Source organism: Aquarana catesbeiana, linkage group LG05 (genome assembly GCF_042186555.1).
Source record: "Aquarana catesbeiana isolate 2022-GZ linkage group LG05, ASM4218655v1, whole genome shotgun sequence".
NCBI lineage: Eukaryota > Metazoa > Chordata > Amphibia > Anura > Ranidae > Aquarana > Aquarana catesbeiana.
The window spans coordinates 393,741,024-393,764,844 of record NC_133328.1 but is presented as its reverse complement, the minus strand read 5'-3'; the positions used below and the strand labels follow the sequence as shown (position 1 = coordinate 393,764,844).

The window sequence follows — 23,821 nt, the reverse complement described above, 5'->3', positions numbered from 1 at the left end:
AGGCGGGTATGGCTGGTGGCTGCTGCTGTCCTTCAGGGCGGGTATGGCTGACGGCTGCTGCTGGCTGTCCCCCCCAGGGCTGATATGGCTGTTGGCTGCTGCTGTCTCCCAGGCAGGTATGGCTGGTGGCTGCTGCTATCCTCCAGGGAGGGTATGGCTGGTGGCTGCTGGCTGTTCCCCAGGTCAGGTATGGCTGGTGGCTGCTGCTGTCCTTCAGGGCGGGTAAGGCTGACGGCTGCTGCTGGCTGTCCCCCCTAGGGCGGATATGGCTGTTGGCTGCTGCTGTCTCCCAGGCAGGTATGGCTGGTGGCTGCTGCTATCCTCCAGGGCGGGTATGGCTGGTGGCTGCTGGCTGTCCCCCCAGGGCGGGTATGGCTGGTGGCTGCTGGCTGTCCCCCAGGGCAGGTATGGCTGGTGGCTGCTGCTGGCTTTCCCCCAGGGTGGGTATGGCTGGCGGCAGGTACTGCTGGCTGTCCACCAGGGCGGGTATGGCTGGTGGCAGGTACTGCTGGCTGTCCCCCCAGGGCGGGTACTGCTGATGGCTGCTGTCCCAGGAGGTGACTGGAGTCAGCGCTATACCAGAAGCATCGGCTCTGCTCTCTACTGCAGCCACATGCTATACTACCAGCTCCATTCTTCGCTCTGGGATATTGGGTCGGGAACCAGCGATCTGGGCTTGCCCACCTGCCATCCCAGAACAGGAGGCGGCGGGCGGCCCTCAGAGGGCTAGAGGTTGGGCACCCCTGGTGTAAAGTGACCCTGTACATCCCGCCTCTCATGTGACCTTTGCTTGGCGCCCAACAAGGAGGGAAACATGCAGGATGTGACTGGCAATCATCCCCTTACATTTGTGGGGGTAAACCAGGCGATGCTGAAACCATCAACGTTTACCCGCGGTTTTCGCTTGTACCGGTGACTCTAGGCGTCAGTTGTGGCTCCCCGGGCGCTGGTGATTTTACACCTCAGCACACAGGAAGTGGCAAGCGTCCGTGTACATCAGGCCTTTATCTTGGGGGGGGGGGGTGACAGGTTTTCCAACATGTCTGATAGTTATTTCCCCCTAAATGAAGGATGGTCTGGGTGGGGGGAACCTGTGATTACCCCATGGCACCCAAACACCAAAAACCTTGGATTAAAGCACACAAATAAAAGCTCTGTCATCTTTATTAATAATCCAGCTAGGGCCAGGCGTTTCTAGTCAGGATAAAGGCAGAGGGGTGACTTTTTGTAGCATTTTTCTATTTATGACATATTGAAGAGTTCAGTGACAGTGGCCCCCATAAGTGAGCAGTGTGTGTCCCATAGCTGGGCCGGGGGGCCGTGTATGTGAGTGTGTGTGTGTCACACAGAGTGGAGTGCTGTGCTGAGGTGGCTCCTCCCGCTTCCTGTGCTGTGTGTTATGTGTGCTCCGCTCGGCCCCCGTGTGCTGCTTGTGTCTTCTTGTTGTGTTGTTGTGTCTCATGTCGTCTCCTCCTCTGCTCACCCCTCAACATGGGGGATCGCCGGGTCACTTCCTCCCCCGGGACCCGCCACCCCGAGCCTGGAGTCCCCGAGACAAGTGCAGCTACCTGGGCCTGTCCCACGGCAACCTGCGCGTCCACTACAAAGGTCAGCACCGACACCGGGGGGGGGGAACGGGATGGGAACGGGGGGGGGGGGGTGATGGGGATCTCGGGGTACGGGGGGGGGGCTGTGTGTAGATTCTTATACATGGAGGATTACGTCTCCTTATAAACACATCGCCTGTCAGCTGTACACAACAATGGACTGACCGAGGCTTCTCTCTACACACAGCAGACGTGTTGTTACATGATCGTGTCTTCGGGCCATCGGTGGGGGGATGGGGGATGTGATCAGGAGCTGACAGTCCAACTCCTGTCCCTGATCACAGCACCCCCACTCCTAGACCTGGGCCCCAATCTCATCATCATCATCATCTGACTTCATCAGGACGACCATTGTTTTTTTATTTCATGTCATGGGCCCCCCTGATCTCATCACATAGCGATGGGGGTGTTGTTTTTGTAGGAGATGACAGCCCACAACTGCTACCCTCATCACATCACCCCCACTTTTAGATCTGGGGCCTTGCTCAGGAGTATTTGCATCACACTGATCACCAGATTATCTGATTCATCTTATAGTTCAATGTTTAGTTTACGATTATTTGTTGTACAGGGCATCCTGATCTCAGATAGCAGAGGGGGGATGGGATGGGGCTGTGTTTAGGAGGTGACAACCCAACTCCTGCCCTGATCACATCAACCCCCCCCCCAATCTAGATCTAGGGCCTTGCTGAGGGGTATTTACATCACTCTGATCACCAGATTGCCTGATCCAGGCTTCATTTTATAGCTCAATGTTTTATTATATTATGTTGTGGCTCAGGACATCCTGATCTCAGATAGCAGTGGGGGATGGGTGCTGTGTTTAGGAGGTGACAACCCAACTCCTGCCCTGATCACATCGACCCCCCACCTAATCTAGACCTGGGGCCTTGCTCAGGAGTATTTACATCACACTGATCACCAGATCCAGGCTTCATTTTTATAGCTTAGTGTTTTATTATATGATTATTTGTTGTGGCTCAGGATATTTGGATTTCAGATAGAAATGGGGGATGGGGGGTTAGGAGGTGTCAACCTCTAGCATTGATCTAGGGCCTTGAAAAGGAATGTTAACATCACACTGATCATCATATTGTCTGATTCAGGCTTAATTTTACAGTTTTATGATTATTCTCATCTCAGATGGGGGGGGGGGGCTGTTTTTAGGAGGTGACACCCCACTTCTGCACTGGTCAGATCACCCCCATCACTGCATTACTGGGGGCCTTGAAAAGGAATGTTTACATCACACTGATCATCAGATTGTCTGATTCAGGCTTCATTTTACTGTAATCTCGGATGGGGGGGTGTTTTTAGGAGGTGACACCCCACTTCTGCACTGATCAGATCACCCCAATTACTGGGGGCCTTGAAAAGGAATGTGTACATCACACTGATCATCAGATTGTCTGATTCAGGCTTCATTTTACAATTTTACTGTATGATTATCCTAATCTCAGATGAAGGGGGGGGGGGGGGCTGTTTTTAGGAGGTGACACCCCACTTTTGCACTGATCAGCCCACCCCCATTTCTGGGGCCTTGGATGGAGAGGAGTATTAAGATTTCCACCTAAACATGTTGATTATCAGCTGATCCCTTGCAGGCTTTATTATACAGTTTCTAATAATTGTATTTAATATTTTTGTGGCCCTGAACATCCTTATCCCTCTCAGAAGACAGCCGGGGGGGATGGTGGTGCTGAGCTCTGCTATTTCCAGACCTGGGCTATGTGGTGAATATTTACTTTCCTACCTGACCCCTGTGATCATCAGCTTATGTTTCAGGCCTTGTCGCACAGTTCATTGTTTTATTTGTTTTATGGCCTCTGATCCAATCAGATAGCAGTGGGGGTGGGGGTGTTACTAGGAGCCAAATGCCCAACTCATGCAGTACTAAAGTCACCCCTCATTTCTACACTTGGGCCTTGGGGTGACTATTTACATTCCTACACCATCATTGGGTGGTGTGTTTCAGGCTTTGCCATACAGTTCAGTATTTTTTAAAATTTTTTTTTTGAGCCCTATGGACATCCTGATCTTATCATATAGCAGTGGCAGATGGGGTTGTTTTTAGAAGCTGACAGCCCAATTCCTGCAGCACTGGGCTCACCCCCATTTCTAGACCTGGGCCCTGGGGTGACTATTTACATTCCTACCTAAACACTGTGATCGATCAGCTTATCTGTTTCAGGCTTCCTAAGAACATCTATTGTTTTCATTTAATGTCATTTTAAATTTTTTTTTGTGGCTTTGGACACCCTGATCTCATCAGATGGCAGTGGGGGATGGGGGACTATTTTAAGGAGCTGACAGCCCACAACTCCTGCGGTGATCATCCAACCCGTATATGTAGACCTGGGCCTTGGGGTGAATATTTACATTCCTAACTAACAGTCACTTTGATCATCAGCTCATCTGTTTTCAGCCGTCATCCTACAGTCCTTTTTTTTTTTTTTTTTCCTCCATGTCATATTTCAGTAGCATTAAGCCATACAATAGGATTGCATCACGGAGAGAGTCATTTATAGATGACAAATCCTCTGCTGATTTTGTTTTTTGGGTTGTGTGGCTGGGTAGATAAATTAGAAATGAGTGGACGTTGAAGGCCTCATTCATCCTGGCGGTTCTATACAGAGACAAATGACACAAAACATAATTGTTATTGTGCGGTCATAGGGGTACTGCAACTTTCCAGAGCCTGCACTGAAATTTCAGCAAGAGCGGCTTGCTGTCGTCATTTTTCTGTCACATGAACTGCAGTTGTAACCATGGTAGGAAAATGTTTGGATCCAGGGATGGTGACCATCATTGCGTCGAAATTGCAGCAAGAAGCACCTTTTGATTATTGTGCTTGTCAGTACATAGGTTGGCACGTTCACTTCAGCCATCTGAAAGCTTTAAAAAAAATATATATTATTTTGCGTAAATAAATTTTGATTTTTTTAGCATGGAGCTGTATACATTCATCTGTACTCGGGTTGTTCTATAAATGTATGTTGCTGGATGGTCCATCAGCGTTCCCTTGAAATAATTGAAGCGTATTTAGTGATGCCAGCGCTGGATGTTGTGTTAGGGCAGTGAACCAGAATTCTGGGGTCATGGCCCTCATTTGGGGTCATGATGGGTCTTCTGGAGGGTAGATGATAATAGGCCCCATGTTTAAAAAGGAAGAATAGTTGTTGGCTATATCACATATATTATCCCTTTCCTTCTCCCGTACTACGCTAGGAACATAATTGGGAGAATCTGGTTGCTTTTGGTTACTATTTATTCTTCAGGCACTTCCATGCCTATGGTCCTCAGACATATTACTGAAATGTATTACAAATTAGAGTAAAAATATTCAGATCTTTCCAGTTCTGCGTTTCTAAGAAAGTATGTGCTGCTTCTCAATGCTGCAGTTTGCTTTTCAATCTACGTAATGAGCCATGGTTAGAAGCCTGCTACAAGGTGATTATAATGGCGTTCATTTAATAGCACATAAAAAACAGCTAATCCAATTTCGAAGGTTAGCAGTCTATAGGTTTCTTCTGAAATGACACCTATGTACATTGGACCTTTTCAAGGGTCAGATCTGTACCCAGTCCTGATGACTTTGCCGGATCAGTTGACAAACAGAATGTCTTTCTGTTTTTTATCTCACCTCACCAATCTGTGTCAATGCGTTTAAGATGCCGTCATCGGGCAACTTTTTTTTTTTTTTTTTTTTCTCTCTCTCTAAACTAAAAGTGTATGTGGGGTTTTATTTCTAAGAATCATTTGCCGAATCTCTAACGATCAGGTTGCCCAAGCTAGTCCTACAAATTTTAAGTTAAAGGATAAGTACAGCCAAAGCTCATTTTGGCTGTACAATGGAACCTTGGATTACGAGCATAATCCGTTCCAGGAGAATGTTTAATCCAAAGCACTCGCATGCATATCAAAGCTCGTTTCTCCATAGAAGTCATTCGAAACAAAGATAATTCATTTCGCATTGACTTCTATTGCATGCAATACCGCATGTGGCCAGAGGTGGTGAGGGGGCGCCGGAGAGCCTTGGAAATACTCGGATACACTTGGGAACGGAGTATTTCCGGACAGCTCCGAACCATACCGAGTTCCACCGGTGCCCCCCGCACCTCTGGCCAAATGCGGTACTGCACACCACATTAGCTTTAATTCTGCTCGTTTTGCGAGACAACACTCGCAAACCAAGTCAGGATTTTTTAAAAACAGATCTCGTCTTTCAAAACGCTTATTAACTGCGTTACTCGTTAACCAAGGTTCCACTGTACTTCTCCTGTGGATCAGAGGAGTGCGGTTCATTCTACACTCCTGTAACCTATTTTCAGCTGACAGCGGGCTAAAGCCCACTGTTGGCTGATGCCACAGAGCCAGTCCAGGCTAGGAAAAGATTGCGACAATATGGTCGTGATCTGCCTGGACCGGCACCTGGCTCAGCCTCAGTGAGCTGCTGAGAGCCTGCCCTGCCCCTCCCAACCCCTCCACAGCCCACAAGGGAGGGAGCAGAGAGCTGGTGACTAACAGTCCCCAACTCTCTGCTCACAAAGCACAGAGCGATCAGCAGTGTTTGATCGCTCGGTTCTCAGTCTTGGAGCCGGCTGGGAATGAATGCATCAGACAGATGCTGCATCCTCCTAAGTAATGCCCTGTACACATGAACGGACATTGATCGGACATTCCGACAACAAAATCCATGGATTTTTTCCGACGGATGTTGGCTCAAACTTGTCTTGCATACACACGGTCGCACAAAGTTGTCGGAAAATCCAATCGTTCTGAATGCGGTGACGTAAAACACGTATGTCGGGACTATAAACGGGCCAATAGCCAATAGCTTTTGTCTCTTAATTTATTCTGAGCATGCGTGGCACTTTGCGTCGGATTTGTGTACACACGATCGGAATTTCCGACAACGGATTTTGTTGTCAGAAAATTTTATATCCTGCTCTCAAACCTTTGTGTGTCGGAAATTCTGACGGAAAAAGTCAGATGGAGCCCACACTCGATCAGAATTTCCGACAAAACAATCTGATCGCACTTTTTCAGTCAGTATGATTTTAAAAAACGGAGGGTTCGAAATCCCAGCCGCTTCAGTGGGAGCCGACAGATTCAAACGATTTATGGGCAGGCTGAATGTACCCAAGTTGATCAATTTATCAACTTGGGTACAACCAGCCTGAAATGTTTTGCATGCGATTATTGTTAGCAGCTGTTATAGCTGCTAGCCATAATCTGTCTTCTCCTGACGGGGATGGCTTCCCCTGCCATCCTGTGGCAGAACAAAGTGGCTTCGGGGGAGAGATTCCCCTGTCAACACTGTCTGTTGTGATAGGGGAATTGAGCAAATGTCTTCCCTGCAACCCTGCGTCTATGGCTTGCCTTAGGTGGCCCAGTCTTAAAGCAGAAGTAAACCACCTATCCTTTACAGCCAAGGAAGCGGCCATCTTAGCCTCAGTTTGATCTGCAGTTGCTATAGTGCTACACATCATCATCAGTTATGACACCAGCCATTTGGTGGCTTCACAGTTCAGTTTACAAGCACAAGCAACTGTGACAGTTATCATTCACGGAATGCCTTGAATGTAACTGTTTTGGGCAACTGTTAAATCGGTGGGTTTTGTTCTAACATGTAGAGCTGTGTTAGGGTTGCATTCAGAGTAATCAAGTAAAGCTCCCGCACACCACTGGATTTACTGTTTAGAATTGGCTAGCACGCCTTTATTAGATACAAGATCATTTTGGGCATACAAGCAAAGTTACTAACTGAGGACTCCGAGGCCCCTTTTACACAAGCGGACCGATTGGGTCTGCCTGTCAGTTTTTCAGGCGGACCCGGTCAGACCCTTCATTTTCCTCTATGGAGTGGTGAGTGTCAATGGACATGTGTCTGTTCACACCCACCAACATCCAATCCGATCTGCTAAAAACAGACGGATGGGAATCCATTCTGTCTAGCGGATCGAATGGCAGTTGGATGTAAATGGACAGGCAGTCCGTTTACATCCAACTGCCTATAGAGGAGAGCGGACAGAGCAGACACAGACCAGCCATCAACGGACAGATCCCCTGCTGAGCAAGCTGACTCCGAGTGGCGCCTGCCTCGTGTGGCCTTGCATATGCAATGAGTGTACCACCATCAGAAATTAGGGGTCGACCGATTATCGCTGCGGCCAATATTCACTTTCTTAAAGGATCGGTAGCGGTCACAAACTTACCGATATTGGTCTCCCCCTGTCGCAGCAGCCATCTTTTTGGGGCCTGCTATGTCATTGGCCCAGGTAGAAGAAGCCAGGACGGTTTTGCAAGGCAGGACCAGTGCGCGGAGGCACGGCACATGCACACAACGTCATTACGTATGCTGCGCCCCTTTGTGCACTGGGCCTGCAAATTTTTTGACAGTCTGACTGTCCTGGCTTCTTCTATCCGGATAGGGCAAAGGATGCCGCCTCCCTTGCCTTAGACAGTGCACGCCACACCCCCCCCCCCCGCCCCATCTGAAATATAGAGACTTTTGTCTCTGTATTTCTGATTCGGGGAGTCGAGCGATATTGTTTTTTAAAGCGGTCAAATCTTCATGAAATAGTCCATAATAGAAAAGATTCAGAGTATGTTACCCAGATATAGCACAAAGGAAGTGTGAGGCCTCTAACATCGATGTTCTGGGGGAGTACCCCTTCTTCAGGAGAGGACTAGGTCTCAAGTGTCCGCCTTCCGCTATATATGAGCTGACCCGAGTGGTGCATTTGGATACAATCCCTTTTAGCATCCATTTATTTTAAACGGACCTAAACCCTAAATGTCATATTGTACTGACCTGACTCCCCCCTCCCTCCCTGGAAATCATTTATTTTTTTAGTTACTTTATTTGTGCTACAAAGCAGCACCTCTGCATTTCTCACCTAGGCCAGACTCTCTCCCCTCCGGGCGTGTGTGTGTGTGTGTGTGTGTGTGTGTGTGTGTGTGTGTGTGTGTGTGTGTGTGCGCGCGCGCGCGCGCGTGTGTGCGCACGCACAGATGTTCTGCAGGGCTTCCACCCAAAAGTGGAACTTCCGCTCATTTGTCTCCTCCTTTGACAGGTACCCTGTCCCCACCGCCGAGAGACCGGGCCATATCGAGTTATGTCAGCAGCTCAGTTCCCTCCTCCTTCCCCGCTGCTGGGCCATTAGGAGAGTGCAACAGTGCCTCGCACATGCGCAGTAGGGACCCGGCTTGAAGCCGTAATGGAAACATCAGCTGCAGTGCCGATATCACTGGACTCCAGGACAGCTAAGTGTCCTATTATTAAAAGTCAGCAGATGCAGTGTGTGTACCTCCGCTTTAAGTTTCAAGAGAGCCCTGCACATGCACCGGTGTTCCTGGCCATCTGTGCAAATGTGGGGTTTCCCATGCATGCGCAAAGACTGCTACCTGGGAAGTCCGAAACCTTCCTTGCCTTTGTGTGGAAAATCACTGTATGCGCAGATGCAGAGATAAGCCTTGCCAGGACCTGAAGGCCGGTCAGAGCCCAAGGGCACATCTGCGAATGCGCATGATGGTGGCGCCCAAGGTAAGTGGAGCCACCTGGGAGGTGGACTGAAGTTCTGCATTAAGGTGTATAAGGTTACAATTCCATTTATAAGGCTGCTTTCAGAGGTCACCAAATCTCAGACAAACAACACCTGCATGCAGTCAGATGCAGTGTTCGGGTATTCTGACAGCTGTAGGAATACAATAGCTGGCACCGTAGATTAGTCCATTCACACAGTTTAGCGTGGGTGAGGGAATCAAAGGAAATCGTGTTAGACTGGCCATAGATAGAGCTGCAACCATGGGTTGCAGGAAGGAAAATCCCTTGTTTTGTTTTTTTTTTCCCCTATCAATACAGACAGTGTTGACAGGGGAATCCCTCCCGCAAAGCCATTGTGTTCTCCCGATGGGGGAAGCCGTCCCCGCTTGGAGAACACCGTAATTATTGTTTGCGGCTATAATAGCCGCTAGCAATAATCTCATGTAAAGTCCGGCAGGTTGCACCCAAGACGATCGATCAACTTGGGTACATTCACCCTGCCCATGTATGGATCGAACCTCGGCTGGTTCAGCAGGAATTTGAACCATCTATGGCTGGTTTTATCCATCTGAATCAAGTGGCACAGTATATGTATGGCTTCACTGGGGTTTGTCTTTACATACTGTAGATCTATCAGTGATTTTAATAGCACAATGTATAACATTATATACATTATCATTTTCAATAAAAATGGGACTTCAAAGTCTGCCTGTGAAAAGCATGCTGGGAGAATGATGTCATCTAATTCTGCTGCAGACAGAAGGATACATATCTCCCCTCCCCTCCCCCCCATGATTATTTGCTGGAACTTTGTGACAAGTCACAGAGTGAGATGTAGCAGCAGGAGGCTGAGCTGTGCAGGTTTACCATATTGTACACACAGACATGAAGGCCTGGAAAATAGAATTGGCCTCTAGAAGCTAAAGCTGGCCTGGAGGAATCCTCTGAAATTCTAACAATGGGTGGCCCTGCCGTCTTGGCAAAACTTGAATACTCAATCAACTTTTGTAGACAAGGCTGTGCAGAAAATTATCAACCAAACAGCTCCTGTGTCCAATCAGCTGCAGGCGCTGTTTATGTACTCTGAGTGACGGTGTTCATGGCTATCAGATTGTAAGAGTCCAGCAAGGGAGACTCGTCCATCTGCGCTGTTAAGGTAGGTACACACAGGCAGTTTTTTTTTTTTTTTTTCCGTTCAACCAGGGGGTTGAACAAAAAATGACAGATCCCCGCATCAACAGTGTTGTTTCTGGGATCTCTCCAACTGAGACATTGTATTCTGCGGTCTACCCCCCACCAGAATACACTGATCAGCTATTGGCTGTATTTGCTAATTGAATGCTTGTTTTCCAGCATGACCATTCAGCAGAAACCCGCTCGTTAGATCTGTTTTTGTTGAACAGACGGCTGTACACGTGTACCAAAAGGTGGCCGGCGCTCTATCGAGAAATGCCTTCTGTCGAAAAATGCCTCCGATGGGTCTGCACATGCGCAGTACGCATCATCACTCCAGCTGGTATGTTGATCAGCTGGCGTGACGTCAACACGGCGCATGCACAGATCGTCTGAGGCATTATAATTATATGACGATCTGCTAAGCACAGAGAGAGAGAGAGAATGAAATTGTCAGACTCTGCCTCACTGTTGCAGGGCGGGTTTTGGCTGTATTGAACGGCGTGTTTTCTGTCTGTTCCACAGGGGCTTGAGTGTTTTAAATGGCGGTTTTTGGCTGTGTCTAAGGGCAGGTTAAAATGCACACAAAACCCGCCCTTCAACACACCCACAACCCACCCCACAATAGCGAGGCAGAATCTGACAATTGCTTTCTCCCTGGGCATTTAGCAGATCGTCATATACTGCCCCTGGCGATCTGCGCATGCGCCGTGTTGACGTCATGCCAGCTGATCAACATCAGCTGGAGTGACGTTGCGTACTGCGCATGCGCAGACCCAGCGGAGGCATTTTTCAAACGGGGGGCATTTCTCGATAGAACACCGACTCAGTTATCGCCCCGTGTGTCTGGGGTTTCGCGTGGATGGAAGAATCTGCTTGGATTTCTTTCCTTCTGCTCACAGGCTGTTAGAGTACGACAAACTCTAAATTTATTCTCACTGGAGAAGAGATACTTGGGAGGAGATCTGATCGCGATATACAAATACCTCAATGGTGATCCCAGCGTAAGTATGAAACTTTTCAGTCCCAGGGAGTGTAAGAGGACATGGGGCCACGCAATGAGACTGGAAGAGAAGCCGTTTAACCTAAAGCTGTATAGGGTTTTTCACTGTCGAGGCAATAAGGGTGTTGAATTCTCTTCCACAATCGGTGGTGTCGGCAGGAAGTATGGATAGTTTTAAAAGACTCTTGGACGTGTTTCACACACACCCGCACACGCACACACGTTGAACTGGATGGACTGTTGTCTTTATTCAACCTTACCAACTATGTAGTTTGATCGGGGAGCCAGGTATCTTATCCAAGGGTGCCGCTGGGTTATCATTGAGCTGGCCAAGGAGCAGAAGGTCCCTGGCCATCTCTGTGGTCTAGGAGGCCGAAAGTGACATAATAACATTTGTCCGAACCGGAAGTGATGTCAACACTGCCTTCCCCCTTTTTTTGCTGATCTCATGCTTTTTAGGGTAGAGCAGAGATCTCGAGTCTTAATGACCCCAGATATCTCTATAAAGAGGACCTGTAATACCTTATTTCTATCACAAGGGATGTTTACATTTCTTGTGATAGGAAAAAAGGGATAGAAAAAAATAAATGGGGCTGTGTAAGACTTAACTAATAATAATTATTATAATTTTTTTTTAAGCGCCTCTGCCCCCAACCCCCCCCCCCCCCCCATGCTCGTGCGCATATGTAAACAGTGTTCGTAGCACACATATGACGCATGGCCGCGAACGTTAAGTGAGAACAATAATTTGAGTGCTAGTTACTTCCTTTGTAACCCTAAACTGGTAACCTGTAAAAAATGTTTAAACCGTCGCCTATAGAGATTTTTAAGTATCGTATTTTGCCACCATTCCACGAGCGTGCGCAATTTTAACCACTTCAGCCCCGGAAGATTTTACTCCCTTCCTGACTAGAGCACTTTTTACAATTTGGCACTACGTCGCTTTAACTGACAATTGTACGGTCATGCAATGCTTTACCCAAACAAAATTTGCATCCTTTTTTTTCCCCACCAATAGACCTTTCCTTTGGTGGTATTTGGTCACCTCTGCAGGTTGTGTTTGTTTTTTTTTTGTTTTTTTTTGCGCTATAAACATAAAAACAATTTTGAAAAAAAACTATATTTTTTACTTTTTTGCTATAATAAATATCCCCCAATGTAAAAAAAAAAAAAAAAACACATATCTTCATCAGTTTAGGCCAATATGTATTCTTCTACATATTTTTGGCAAAAAAATCACAATAAGTGATTGGTTTGCGCAAAATTTATAGCGTTATACAAGCTATGGGAAAGATTTATGGCGTTTTTATTTATTTTGTTCACTAGTAATAGCTGTGATATGCGATTTTTAGCGTTATTGCGACAGGCAGATCGTAGACTTTTGCCCAGGAGAGCCATTCTGCTGCAGTATGTCTGCATGAGCCGGTCGGGAACTGGTTAAAGCGTGACATGTTGGGTATCTATTTACTCGGCGTAACATCATCTTTTATATTATACCAGAAAGTCGTGTTCTATATTGATTCTTTGCATTCAAATCCATTTTTTCTGCAAAAAAAAAATTGCAGTGACCACCACTTTATTCTCTAGAGCTTCTGCTAAAAAATATAATGTTTGGGGGTTCTAAGTAAATTTATTATTTTTTTTTCTAGATGTTACAGAATAAACCTGTTCTGTATGCTGCAGCACATTGCAACACGATACATTGAGATGCATTGCACTAAATAAAGATGACATGCTTTTTCTGCAGTGCACCCAAACCACCTCAACACAGCCCTAGCCCTGGTTCACACTTATGCGATGTGGGGAAATGCACAAGATTCGCTGCATCGCATCGCACTGCATGGCAGTCGCACAACGTACATGCTATCTGCTGTGGGTGTCAATGTTAGATTAATGACACCCCGAAAGAGATTGCAAAACGCAGTCCAAAATGTATGGCTCAAATCGCACCGCACAGACATTGCAAGTGATATGCACAGGAATGCGGTGCAATTCCTGTGCGACTCACATGCTGTGTTCCACACCGCTCAAGTGTGAACCGAGCCTTATGCTGTGAACAAGACAATGGGTTTTCTATGTGCTCTTGCATTGAGCCTGCGTTGATCAGTGGGCATGGTATGAACAAGCCCTAAATGTGGCCTGAAATGCTGCAGCTTTGCATTAGCTGGCAAGGGAACAGTGGGGGACTGACATCTAATTGGTCTAGCCAGCGAAAGAATGACTCGATAGGCAAGTGGTCTGATAGCTGTCCTCTCGCATGTGAGTTGTTTACAGTTACAGGATCACTCATGTGTTATGGCCCTAAGGCCCCTTTCACACATGCGGACTGTATGTCCGTATTTCATCCATCCGTTTTCGGATGAAATACGGACATGCATGCATCCCTATGGGATAGCGGGTGTCAGCGGATGTACATCCGCTAACACCCGATGTTGTCCGGCTCCGCTCTCCTCCGATTCTGCGGACGGAAGAAAATCCTATTTTTCTATCCGTCTGCAGAGCGAATCGGAGGAACACGGACAGACGGTCCGTGTTCCTCCGATCCCCCATAGGGGAGAGCGGAGATCTGACAGGGCGGTCCCTGCACAGTGTGCGGGTCCCACCCTGTCATCTGCCTGCTCAGCTGGGGAAAACGGAGCGATCCCCGCTGAGCAGCGGATAAACACTGGGCGGATCAACACGGATCCGTCCCGTGTGAAAGTGGCCTAAGACAGCCCATAGATTAGTCCATTTTTGTTTTTTTTGTTTTCCCGTTCAACCAAAAAAAAAAAAAAAAAAAAAAAAAAAAAAAAAAAAAAAGCTAACTGGATTCCCTCATCCACACACTCTGTGGAGGAATCCTCCCCACCAAGCCTTCTATTTGACAGTGGGAAGGCTTCCCCGCCGTCCAAATACACTGATCAGTGCTGCCAGCTATAGCCTGCAGTGCTGATCAAGCGTGGAAAATCAGACAGAGCGGTGATACAGAAGTTCTGTACAACTTACCTGCCCACGTGTGGATCAAAATTCGATCCATGTATGGCCTGCTTAAAGCTGATTTCCATGTTTCCAGTCACTTAAAATGGTTAGTTTTGGACCAAGCTGGTCCAAATGAAGTATTTCCTTCACTAAGGCCCCTTTCACACTGGGGCGGTGGGGGCGTCGGCGGTACAACAGCGCTATTTTTAGTGCTGCTGTACCGTCGTTCTTGCAGCGGTATTCGGCCGCTAGCGGTGCGATTTTAACCCCCGCTGGCGGCCGAAAAAGGGTTAAAATCCCTCGAACAGCGCGGCTATAGCCGCGGTATAGCCGCACTGTCCCATTGATTTCAATGGGCAGGAGCGGTGAAGGAGCGGTGAATACACCGCTCCTTCACCACTCCAAAAAAGCGGTTTGCAGGACTTTTTTCACCGCCCTGCCTGCGCACCGCTTCAGTGTGAAAGCGGAGGCTGTTTAGGGGCGGTTTGCAGGCGGTATTTTTAGCGCAATACCGCCTGCAAACCGCCCCAGTGTGAAAGGGGTCTAAGTGTTGCACTGGCTCTAAGCCAGGGGTCTCAAACTGGTGGCCCTCCAGCTGTTGTGAAACAAGTCCCATCATGCTTCTGCCTGTGGGAGTCATGCTTGTAACTGTCAGCCTTGCAATGCCTCATGAGACTTGCAGTTTCGCAACAGCTAGAGGGCTGCCAGTTTGAAATCCCTGCAGCACTGTATGTAGCTTCAGCTATATGCAGTACACAGTGCTGGGTTCCGACTGTGAGACAGACTTCCTGTCTCAGACCTGCAACAATGCAGAGTCGGTCTGAGAGGCGCTCAGTCATTCGTGGGCAGCTTTGTATTCTGTGAATGAATATGAAGCTTCCTCTGATTGTCGAAGGGGTGGGCTGATGACATCATGCTATGTGACTCATCCACAGAATACAAAGCTGCTTATGAATGGCTGAGCGCCTCTCAGATTAACACTGCATTGTTCTGGGTGTGTGACAGAAAGTCTCTGTTTCACAGCTGGAACCTAGCACTGTGTACTGTATGTAGATGAAGCTACATACAGCTCATACAGTGCTTGAAGCCAGTGCAGAACTTGGTGAAGGAAATGGTTTGTTTGGACCAGCTTGGTCCAAACAAACTATTTAAAGTGACAGGGAACATGGACATCAGCTTTAAGCCTATTTAGCAGAGATTACCTGACCAGTGGTTGAAAATTTGGTTAAAAGACTGGCATTTAAAGGGATTATGATTCTCCAGTTTTTTTAATTAAAAATAAGCAGTTGGGTTATTTTATGTTTTTTTTTTTTCAGTTAGGTGACCTTCCAACAAGGATTGGGTTTCTAAAGCTGGGTACATGTGGATTGAAAATTGGCCTGTTCAGCAAGTACCAACCAAATTCCAATCGGTGTTGCCTTCCATGCAGACAGAAGCTGATTGTTAGATGCTGTTAGTTTTTTTTCACTCAGCCTGCTATTGAAGGGAAAAAAAAAACTGCGTGTACCCAGCTTTAGGGCTACCTCTGGAAGTAAAAAGTGCTTCTGATGTTTCAAATTCTCAAACGATTACGTTTTTGGAGAATCTTTGTTACTAGGTCGATCCTTCCCTATTGTCAATACAAAGTTGCTAACTATGTCTGCACCAGACCGGTGGGCAAGACTCTTCAGAAACTGTAGTGGGTCCTTTTCTTCAGCTCATCCATGACCAGACATATGAACATCGCAGATGTCTGTAGGACATTGCTGGAAGTTATTATTTGGCTTGGTTCAGGGTATGAATATCAGTGGGTGAATCTTGTAAGTTGTTGCTTTTATAAATAAGATGAATGTTATTGACAGAAGAAATATGGTGGTGCCATATTGTTCTGCCCAAGTGGGTGAATATGTTGGGCAGTACTGCTAGAGAGCATGATGATAAAGTGGGTTCATTTTAAGTTATATACGCCAATCCCCACAGTCTGAAGACCTGATTATATATGCCAATCCCCACAGTCTGAAGACCTGGTTATATACGCTAATCCCCACAGTCTGAAGACCTGGTTATATACGCCAATCCCCACAGTCTGAAGACCTGGTTATATACGCCAATCCCCACAGTCTGAAAACCTGGTTATATACGCCAATCCCCACAGTCTGAAGACCTGGTTATATACGCCAATCCCCACAGTCTGAAGAGCTGGTTATATACGCCAATCCCCACAGTCTGAAGACCTGGTTATATACGCTAATCCCCACAGTCTGAAGACCTGGTTATATACGCCAATCCCCACAGTCTGAAGACCTGGTTATATACGCCAATCCCCACAGTCTGAAAACCTGGTTATATACGCCAATCCCCACAGTCTGAAGACCTGGTTAGTGTTTTATTTCCTCATTGGTATTTTGGTAACCAATAAAAATGCGAACAGCTTTTAAAGTAGTAAACAACTAAACGTCTAGTTGAATTGTTAGGCAATGTTCCTGATTTCTGTGTAAACATCTTGAGTTGACCGTGAATAAACTACTCCTCAGTAGTTCAGCAAAAAGTCACATGCTAGATCAGTCTGAAATGAAATGACTAAATCTGGCCATACACCAGTAGAATTGTTTTTGAAAAGTTTAACTATTAGAAAATTGAACTTCGCTGTAAAGTCTGAATGGGTTTTTTTTTTTTTTTTTAAAGTGGTTCTAAAGGCTCAAGGTTTTTTACCATAATACATTCTATGCATGAAGGAAAAAAGCTGTGTGCAGCTCCCCCGCCCACACTTATACTTACCTGAGCCCTATCTTGATCCAGTGATATGCATGAGAGCAGCGGCTCTCCCGGGTCACTCTCTCCTTATTGGATCACACAGCAGTGTGTGTGAAGCCAGAGACTTGCTATTGGGGGCACTCAGCAGGGGGAGGAGCCAGACCAAAAGGAAGGGTAAAAGAGGAGGATCGGGGCTGTTCAGTGCAAAACATTGCACAGAACAGGTAAGTAAATATTATATTTTTCTTCTTTTAGAATCACTTTAATGCATTCTTTTGCATTAGGGTAAAAAACCTTCAGTATGCAGCCCCCTTATACTTAACTTAGCAGTGGCTCTCTCCCTCCTCATTAGCTCAGACACAGCAGTGGGTGGCATCGACTGCTGTCAAACGCAGCCAGTAAAGTGGGGGTGGGGCGGAACCACGGTCTGTGTGTATCTATGGACACCCAGTAGGGCTGGGGAAAAAATCTATTTAAATCTTGAATCGAATTGAGAGGTCAAATCGTTTTTTGTTTTTTTTTCATCGCGCCGGTCCTGAGGAGCTGCGGTGGTCAAAAAAAAGAAAAAACTTGATTCGAATTGTGAATCGAGTTATATTTTTTTTTTTTTTTTAAGAAAATCGCCCAGCCCTAACACCCAGCTGGCTCTGGATCAAGCTTGCAGGCCCCCTTAGCAAGCAGGGGTGTTCAAAAAATTAAAGGTTTACAATAACTTTAATAGGGTAAAATCGGTGATTTAAATTCAATTGGTTGATGAGGAAAATCAAAGAAGGATGGAAGAAAATGTTCTAACGATAACTGATTTTAATTTGCCAAAACTTGTATTTTTTCCTAATGCGCATCACATAATTGAATGTAAAGCTCAAAACATTGGCAATTTAAACAAAATTTTTCATGGTTTTCATAGGAAATTTGTGAAGTCCATAATGATACCATCTAATGCCCTGACATTAAAATTTTTCTGAAATTACATATGAATGTTCGACCGCAATTCTACTGGTGCACGGGCAGCTTAAAGCCCAACTTCAGGATAAGATGAACCCCTCTCTCTCTGTTCACTAGGTTAAAAAAGAAAAACAAACAAAAAAATGGTCATCCAGCACCCGGGTCTTCTCTGTATTTACCTGGATTGGTCTTTCTTCTGGGTGTCCACATCATTGCCTGCATGACATGGACTGTTCCCTTTGTCTGGCCAGTGGAGAAGTCTTCTCTGGATCCAGAAGCCTACTGACATTGCAGTGAGGGGAATGAAGGGGACCAGCCAGCAAAAGTTAAAGTGTTACTAAACTCATAACAGTAAAATCAGTCTGTATATGCAGTAAAGCATGCTTGTTATACTCACTGTGGAACCTAAGGGGTTAATCCTCTGCATTGTGTATAAAGACTGATCCTGTCTTCTCTAATCCTCCCCTTTTTTCCACAGTCCCCAATCCATCTCCTGATAGAACAGAGCCTTGGGGGCACTCTGCACATGCTCAGTTTTGTGTGTATTGCTAGAGAGTTTATTTTTTTGGGGGGCAGGTGCATGTGATCAGCACAGGGCCAATCGGCACTGTCCAGACAAAGTCAGGGGTCCTGCAGTCTCATAAGAAATTCAGAGGAGAATGAAAACTCCTACAAGCTTTAACCAGTGCTCGGCCGGACACTGATAAAACTTGTAAGACTGTTGTATACTGCTGATGAGAAAAGGTATTTAACAGTTTATGTTTACTATAATTGCATTTCTACGTTTTGTGTACTGTGGGAGACCTGATATAGTGAATGCAGGGTCCTGGGTTTAGTAACACTTTAATGTGCGGTGATGGATTACTGGTCCCCGCAGGTGGGGACATTGTCAGCTAGGGATCTGGATGGGGGGGATGCAGGTGAGTTTAACTGGCTTTACCAGATAGGGAAAGGGGAATGGGTCAGAAAGGAATGGAAGGAAAAAAATAGATTTTGTACAGAGAGTTGGGACTCCTTTGTAAACTGTACCGCATAAAGCAGAACTGAGGTTTCCTGTAATGCATGCCGCTTAAAATAGAACTAAAGGCAAGTTATTTTTTTTTTTTTCCCTTCATTTGGATAGCGTAAGGGAAGGGTATATATAGACCCTATCGGATTTTTTTTCTTTTTTTAACCTTCACTTCCCGTCCCATAGCCAAAAGAGGAAGTGGGAGGAAATCCCTAAGTAAAGAAATCTATGGTTGTCACCAGAACTATTGTCCCCACTGAGAGATTTTCCCTTTACTACTGTCCTGGTGTCATAACAAAATTGGGGATTTTTTTTTTGTTTGTTTACTTTCACTCTTGGTGATAAAGGTAAAAATGACAAATAGGATGAGTTTAAGGGGACAGCAAGAAAAACCCGACAGAGGTTCCAGTCCCTCTCTGTATCCAAAACGTAAAAAAAAAAAAAAGTTTTCCCTATTTAGTTATTATCGCTCAATGTTACTTTTTATGTGAAGTAGAGCGATCTAATAAGCGAACAAAATAGTCATTGTCAGCACTAAAAGGTGCGAAACGGCAGCCTAGAAATCAAGGATCCTGAGTTATTTTTCAAATCTCCTCCCCCTTTTTTTTTTTTTTTTTTTTTTTTTTTTTTATTAGCAGGGATTTCACTGCTAATTTTATTGTTACTCGGGAAGGTTATACCTTTCTTCCTGTTTTAGTGAATGAGTACCACCATGGCAGGAATTAATGGAAAATAAGTGGTGACAAGGGCAAAAACAATAAGCTTTTATTTTTTTTCCAGCAGTGTGGATGAAAATAGTTTTTTCAGTAAGGACACAGACCGTAGTAATGACGTCACAGAATTGATATTTTTTCCTTGTTCTATTCAACACCTAAAAAAGACAAAAAAATAGCGTTGGTTGGAGTTGGGCTTTAACCATTGGCATCGCTACTGGTCTGTAGCAGTGGAATTGACCATCTTGCTGTTAAAGTTGATGTAAACCCGATATGACCTGGGCACATATATCTGTAGTGTTTTCTTATCTCTATTCAAAGTCCATTGGCTTTCTCCTGCCCCCTTCTTCTGTTAGCCTTATAACTTCTGACAAGTTCTCTGAGGCAGGAGATAAAACCAGGCTGAATTTTGTGTCAGGGAGGGTGCTAGAATTTAGCAGAGAGCTGCGCTACTCACAGGACAGCTCTGAAGTCTCTGCCTATCTGGAGAAGGGTGAGTGCCTTTCCTCTAATCAGCTGTCTCCCAGTGTAATCCAAGACTTCTCTCACAGTGCAGAATGAGGAAGTAAAAATTCTAACATGACCTGCACTTTCTAAACAGTATATAAAGCTAAAGACAGTAGATATACATGTAAAACTTATGCAAGGAGATTTGTTTCATCTCTGTGTATCATCTGAGGCTGTTCACTTCACTGGGTATAGGAGAGGGTTTACATCCACTTTAAGGGTTAAAAATCTCTCAGGAGGGCCACATAGATCACATGTACTCTGACCAACTCACCCTTCTGGTGAATGCCACGATAGCAGAATGACAGTTTGGGTCTGGTTGTTATGAATTATTGTATTTTATTCCAAAAAGTACGAGTCTGTTTTTATTCTACAGCAGAGTACATTGTCTTGTTAAGGATATTCTGTTTTTTTTTAAACACGCTTTGTTACAGATAGGAGGCCTGTCGGCTCCTACTTTTTATAGCCTTTCTGTTCCTATAATTGTGTTTAGCTCTGTTGTGTAAGGGTGATAATAATAATATTTTTTATTTATTTATTTTTTTTTTTGTGAGTTGAAAACAAAACCAGCAAGCAACATATTTAAAGCGGTATTAAGCCCAAAAGCAAACATTTATTTTATTGCAGCTTGCCAATTCTTAGATGCGATGGCTGCATTAGTTAACTTTTTTAGGCTCTCTTTCTTCTGTTTTCCTCTGGGGATCCAGCTAGTAAGTCTTTTTTTTTTTTTTCCAACAAAAAAGCTCTTTTGCAGTTACATAAATGAGACAGACCATTTACTACTGGCAGTGGTGGTTAAAATGATCATCTTTTATTTATTTAAAACTTTTATCCCAAAGGGGGAAAAAAACTGCTTTGCTGTAACTGATTATAAAGTGCGAGCTGGAGTGCAGATTCAGTTTGTTAGTGTATTTAAATCTGCTAGTACTTCTAATCACCCCGCCCCTCCCTCACCCCAGACTGACTGTGCTGCTGTCCAAATCAGCCCCCTGTGCTTCTTCATCCAGAGTGGTGTCTGTATAACACAGGAGGTGTGTTACTGGCCCGATAATAAGGTGAAAACAGAGGGGAAAGGCCTAAAAAAGAAAGCTAATGCCAGTACATCTAATGATTGGTAAGCTGCGATTTATTACTTCTTGGGTTTAATGCTGCTTTTAAAGCAGAAAACCTTTTTATAAAAAGATAATTTATTATTTCACATTTGTTGGATGGTTCCTTCTGCCGGCCCCTGTTTTAATACAGGACAGTGATGTAGGGCAACAGCATAGCTTAAAGGAGAAGTGGGGCTTTGGCCCTCTTTCTCCGGTGGGCCACAGGCGTGCACTTAGTTCTGTATTCCTGTGACCCAGATCCAACTGACAGCGGGCTAAATTCCGCTGTTGGATGACGTCACTCCAGTCCAGGCTCTGGAGAGATCCTGATTTTAAAAGGATAGTTCACTTTTACAAAAAACCTGCCTATGCAGGTAAGGGATGTTTGTAGATTTAAAACAGCTCTGACTAAAGAGGAGTTATATCCTTGCTATAGGTGTAGGCCTTTTACATACCTTATGAAGCCGGAATGGAATACTCCCAGGACATTGCTAAGTGAAGCCTAGTCCTCACTGCTCACCTCCCCCATCTCTGGAGCAAGCTTTTTCTCTCCCCTGATGCAGTAGCTCTGAGCTCAGCATTTGAGAGCTAACTCCTGTGATGGTGGAGGATGACTAGGCCTCACTTGGCAACGGTCTGGGAGTACCTAGCAACGTCGTGGAAGTATTGCAGTCAGGTTTCATAAGGTATGTAAATGGCCTACACCTATAGCAAGGGCTTTATTCAACTTTAGTCAGAGCTGCATAGTTTTGTCTTTATCTATAGATGCCCCTTCTCTGCATAGGCAGTTTTGCGGTAAAGGTGAACCAACCCTTTTAATGTCGGCATCCACTCCAAAGCCTGACCGGCAGCTGCCTCCACCTCTCAGCAAGCCAATTCCGCCCCCCCGGGGAGCGCTGGAGCGGGAGAGCAGATGGTCAATGTCTGACAGTCACTAGCTCTCTGTTCACTGTATACCCATAACTGAGTGATCAGCGGTCTTTGATCAGTTAGTTCTCCGTCTAAGAGTGGTGGTGGGGAACAGATGCAGCATTGGACACCTAGGTGAGTATGACAGTTTGCTTTTTTATATTCCCGTACTTCTCTTTTAACCACTTCAGCCACGGAAGGTTTTAGCCCCTTAATGGCCAGGCCATTTTTTGCAATACAGCACTGCGTTACTTTAACTGACAATTGCGCGGTCGTGTAACGCTGTACCTAAATAAAATGTATGTCCTTTTTTCCACCAATAAGAGCTTTCTTTTGGTGTTATTTGATCACCTCTGCGGTTTTTATTCTTTCCGCTATAAACAAAAAAAAGTGTCCATTTAAAAAAAAAAAAAAAAAAAAAAATATTTTTTTAGTTTCTGCTATAAAATGCCTCCAATAAAAAAAAATGTATAAAATCTAATTTCTTCATCAGTTTGGGCCAATATGTATTCTGCTACATATTTTTGGTAAAAGAAAATCCCAATATGCGTATATTGATTGGTTTGTGCAAAAGTTATAGTGTCTACAAACTATGGGATATGTTATGGCATTTTTTCTTTATTTTAAAACATTTTTTTTTTTTTTTTTTTACTAGTAATGGTGGTGATCAGCGATATTTTATTTATTTATTTTTGCGGGCCTGTGCCATTGCGGCGGATACTTTTTTTGGGGAACCAGTGACATTACAGTAATCGGTGCTAAAAATATGCACTGTTACTGTACTAATGGCACTGGCAGGGAAAGGGTTAACATCAGGGGCGATCAAAGGGTTAACTGTGTGCCTAGCTGGCGCTTGCTAACTGTGTGTGTGGGGGGGGGGGGGGGGTTGCTCTGACTGGATGAAGACAGAGAGATTAGCAGCAACACAAGATCTCCATCTTCTTCCCTGTCAGAATGGCGATCTGCCTTGTTTACATAGGCAGATCGCCATTCTGCCCCTCTGGAGAACGATCACGGGTGGCCGGCAGACATCGGGTCCACCCGCTGATTGGCATCCCCTGTGTCCAATCAGCAGGCGATCGCATCTCCGGTGGCGCCCGCACACCCCCCAGTGTCTATTGCACGAAATTACCTACAAGTACGTTGTTTCGTGCAACAGAGCTGACCTGCCACAGTGAAAGTGTGGTAGGCGGTCGGCAAGTTGGGTAGGTGGGCGATGCACCTTGAATTCTTCTCCCCCCCCCCCCCCTTTTTTTTTGGGGGGGGGGGGACGGGACCAATGCAGTATAACCATGAGAATCAAGCATTTGGTTTGCAGGTGTGGCATAGCCTCATTGACTGACTGAGTTTGACAAGTGGTGCAGGTTTGACAGATTGGCACAACAAGTGTTCAGTCCCCTCCAATTAAATTGCAGACTTCTTCTGACTAGTCGCAAAATTATTGTATTGAAGTATTGTAGCGTTCATGTTGGCAGTCGGAAAACTGCGGCTCAACCGCCTATTTTTGCTGCCCTCCCAGCTGCCTTCACTATGCAAAAGAGTAAAGTTTGGAGTCTCCCTCTCTCCAGACAAGTAAAGTGTTTTTTTTTTTTTTTTTTTTTATTACTTTTTTACAGGGTAAAGT

At 45.5% G+C, this 23,821-nt stretch overlaps 1 protein-coding gene across 2 annotated transcripts in view; it reads left to right on the top strand.

Moving 5' to 3' along the window:
• The first annotated feature begins 1,323 nt into the window (after positions 1 to 1,323).
• Positions 1,324 to 23,821, top strand: part of RANBP9 (RAN binding protein 9) — a 90,095-nt gene continuing 67,597 nt past the window's right edge. The window contains exon 1 of one of the 2 annotated variants that reach the window (XM_073631085.1): positions 1,324 to 1,608. In XM_073631085.1, the coding sequence (XP_073487186.1) occupies positions 1,461 to 1,608 (148 nt within the window). In that variant the 5' untranslated portion in view covers positions 1,324 to 1,460. The remainder of the gene's footprint in view (positions 1,609 to 23,821) is intronic. The other variant, XM_073631084.1, reaches the window with a different exon arrangement.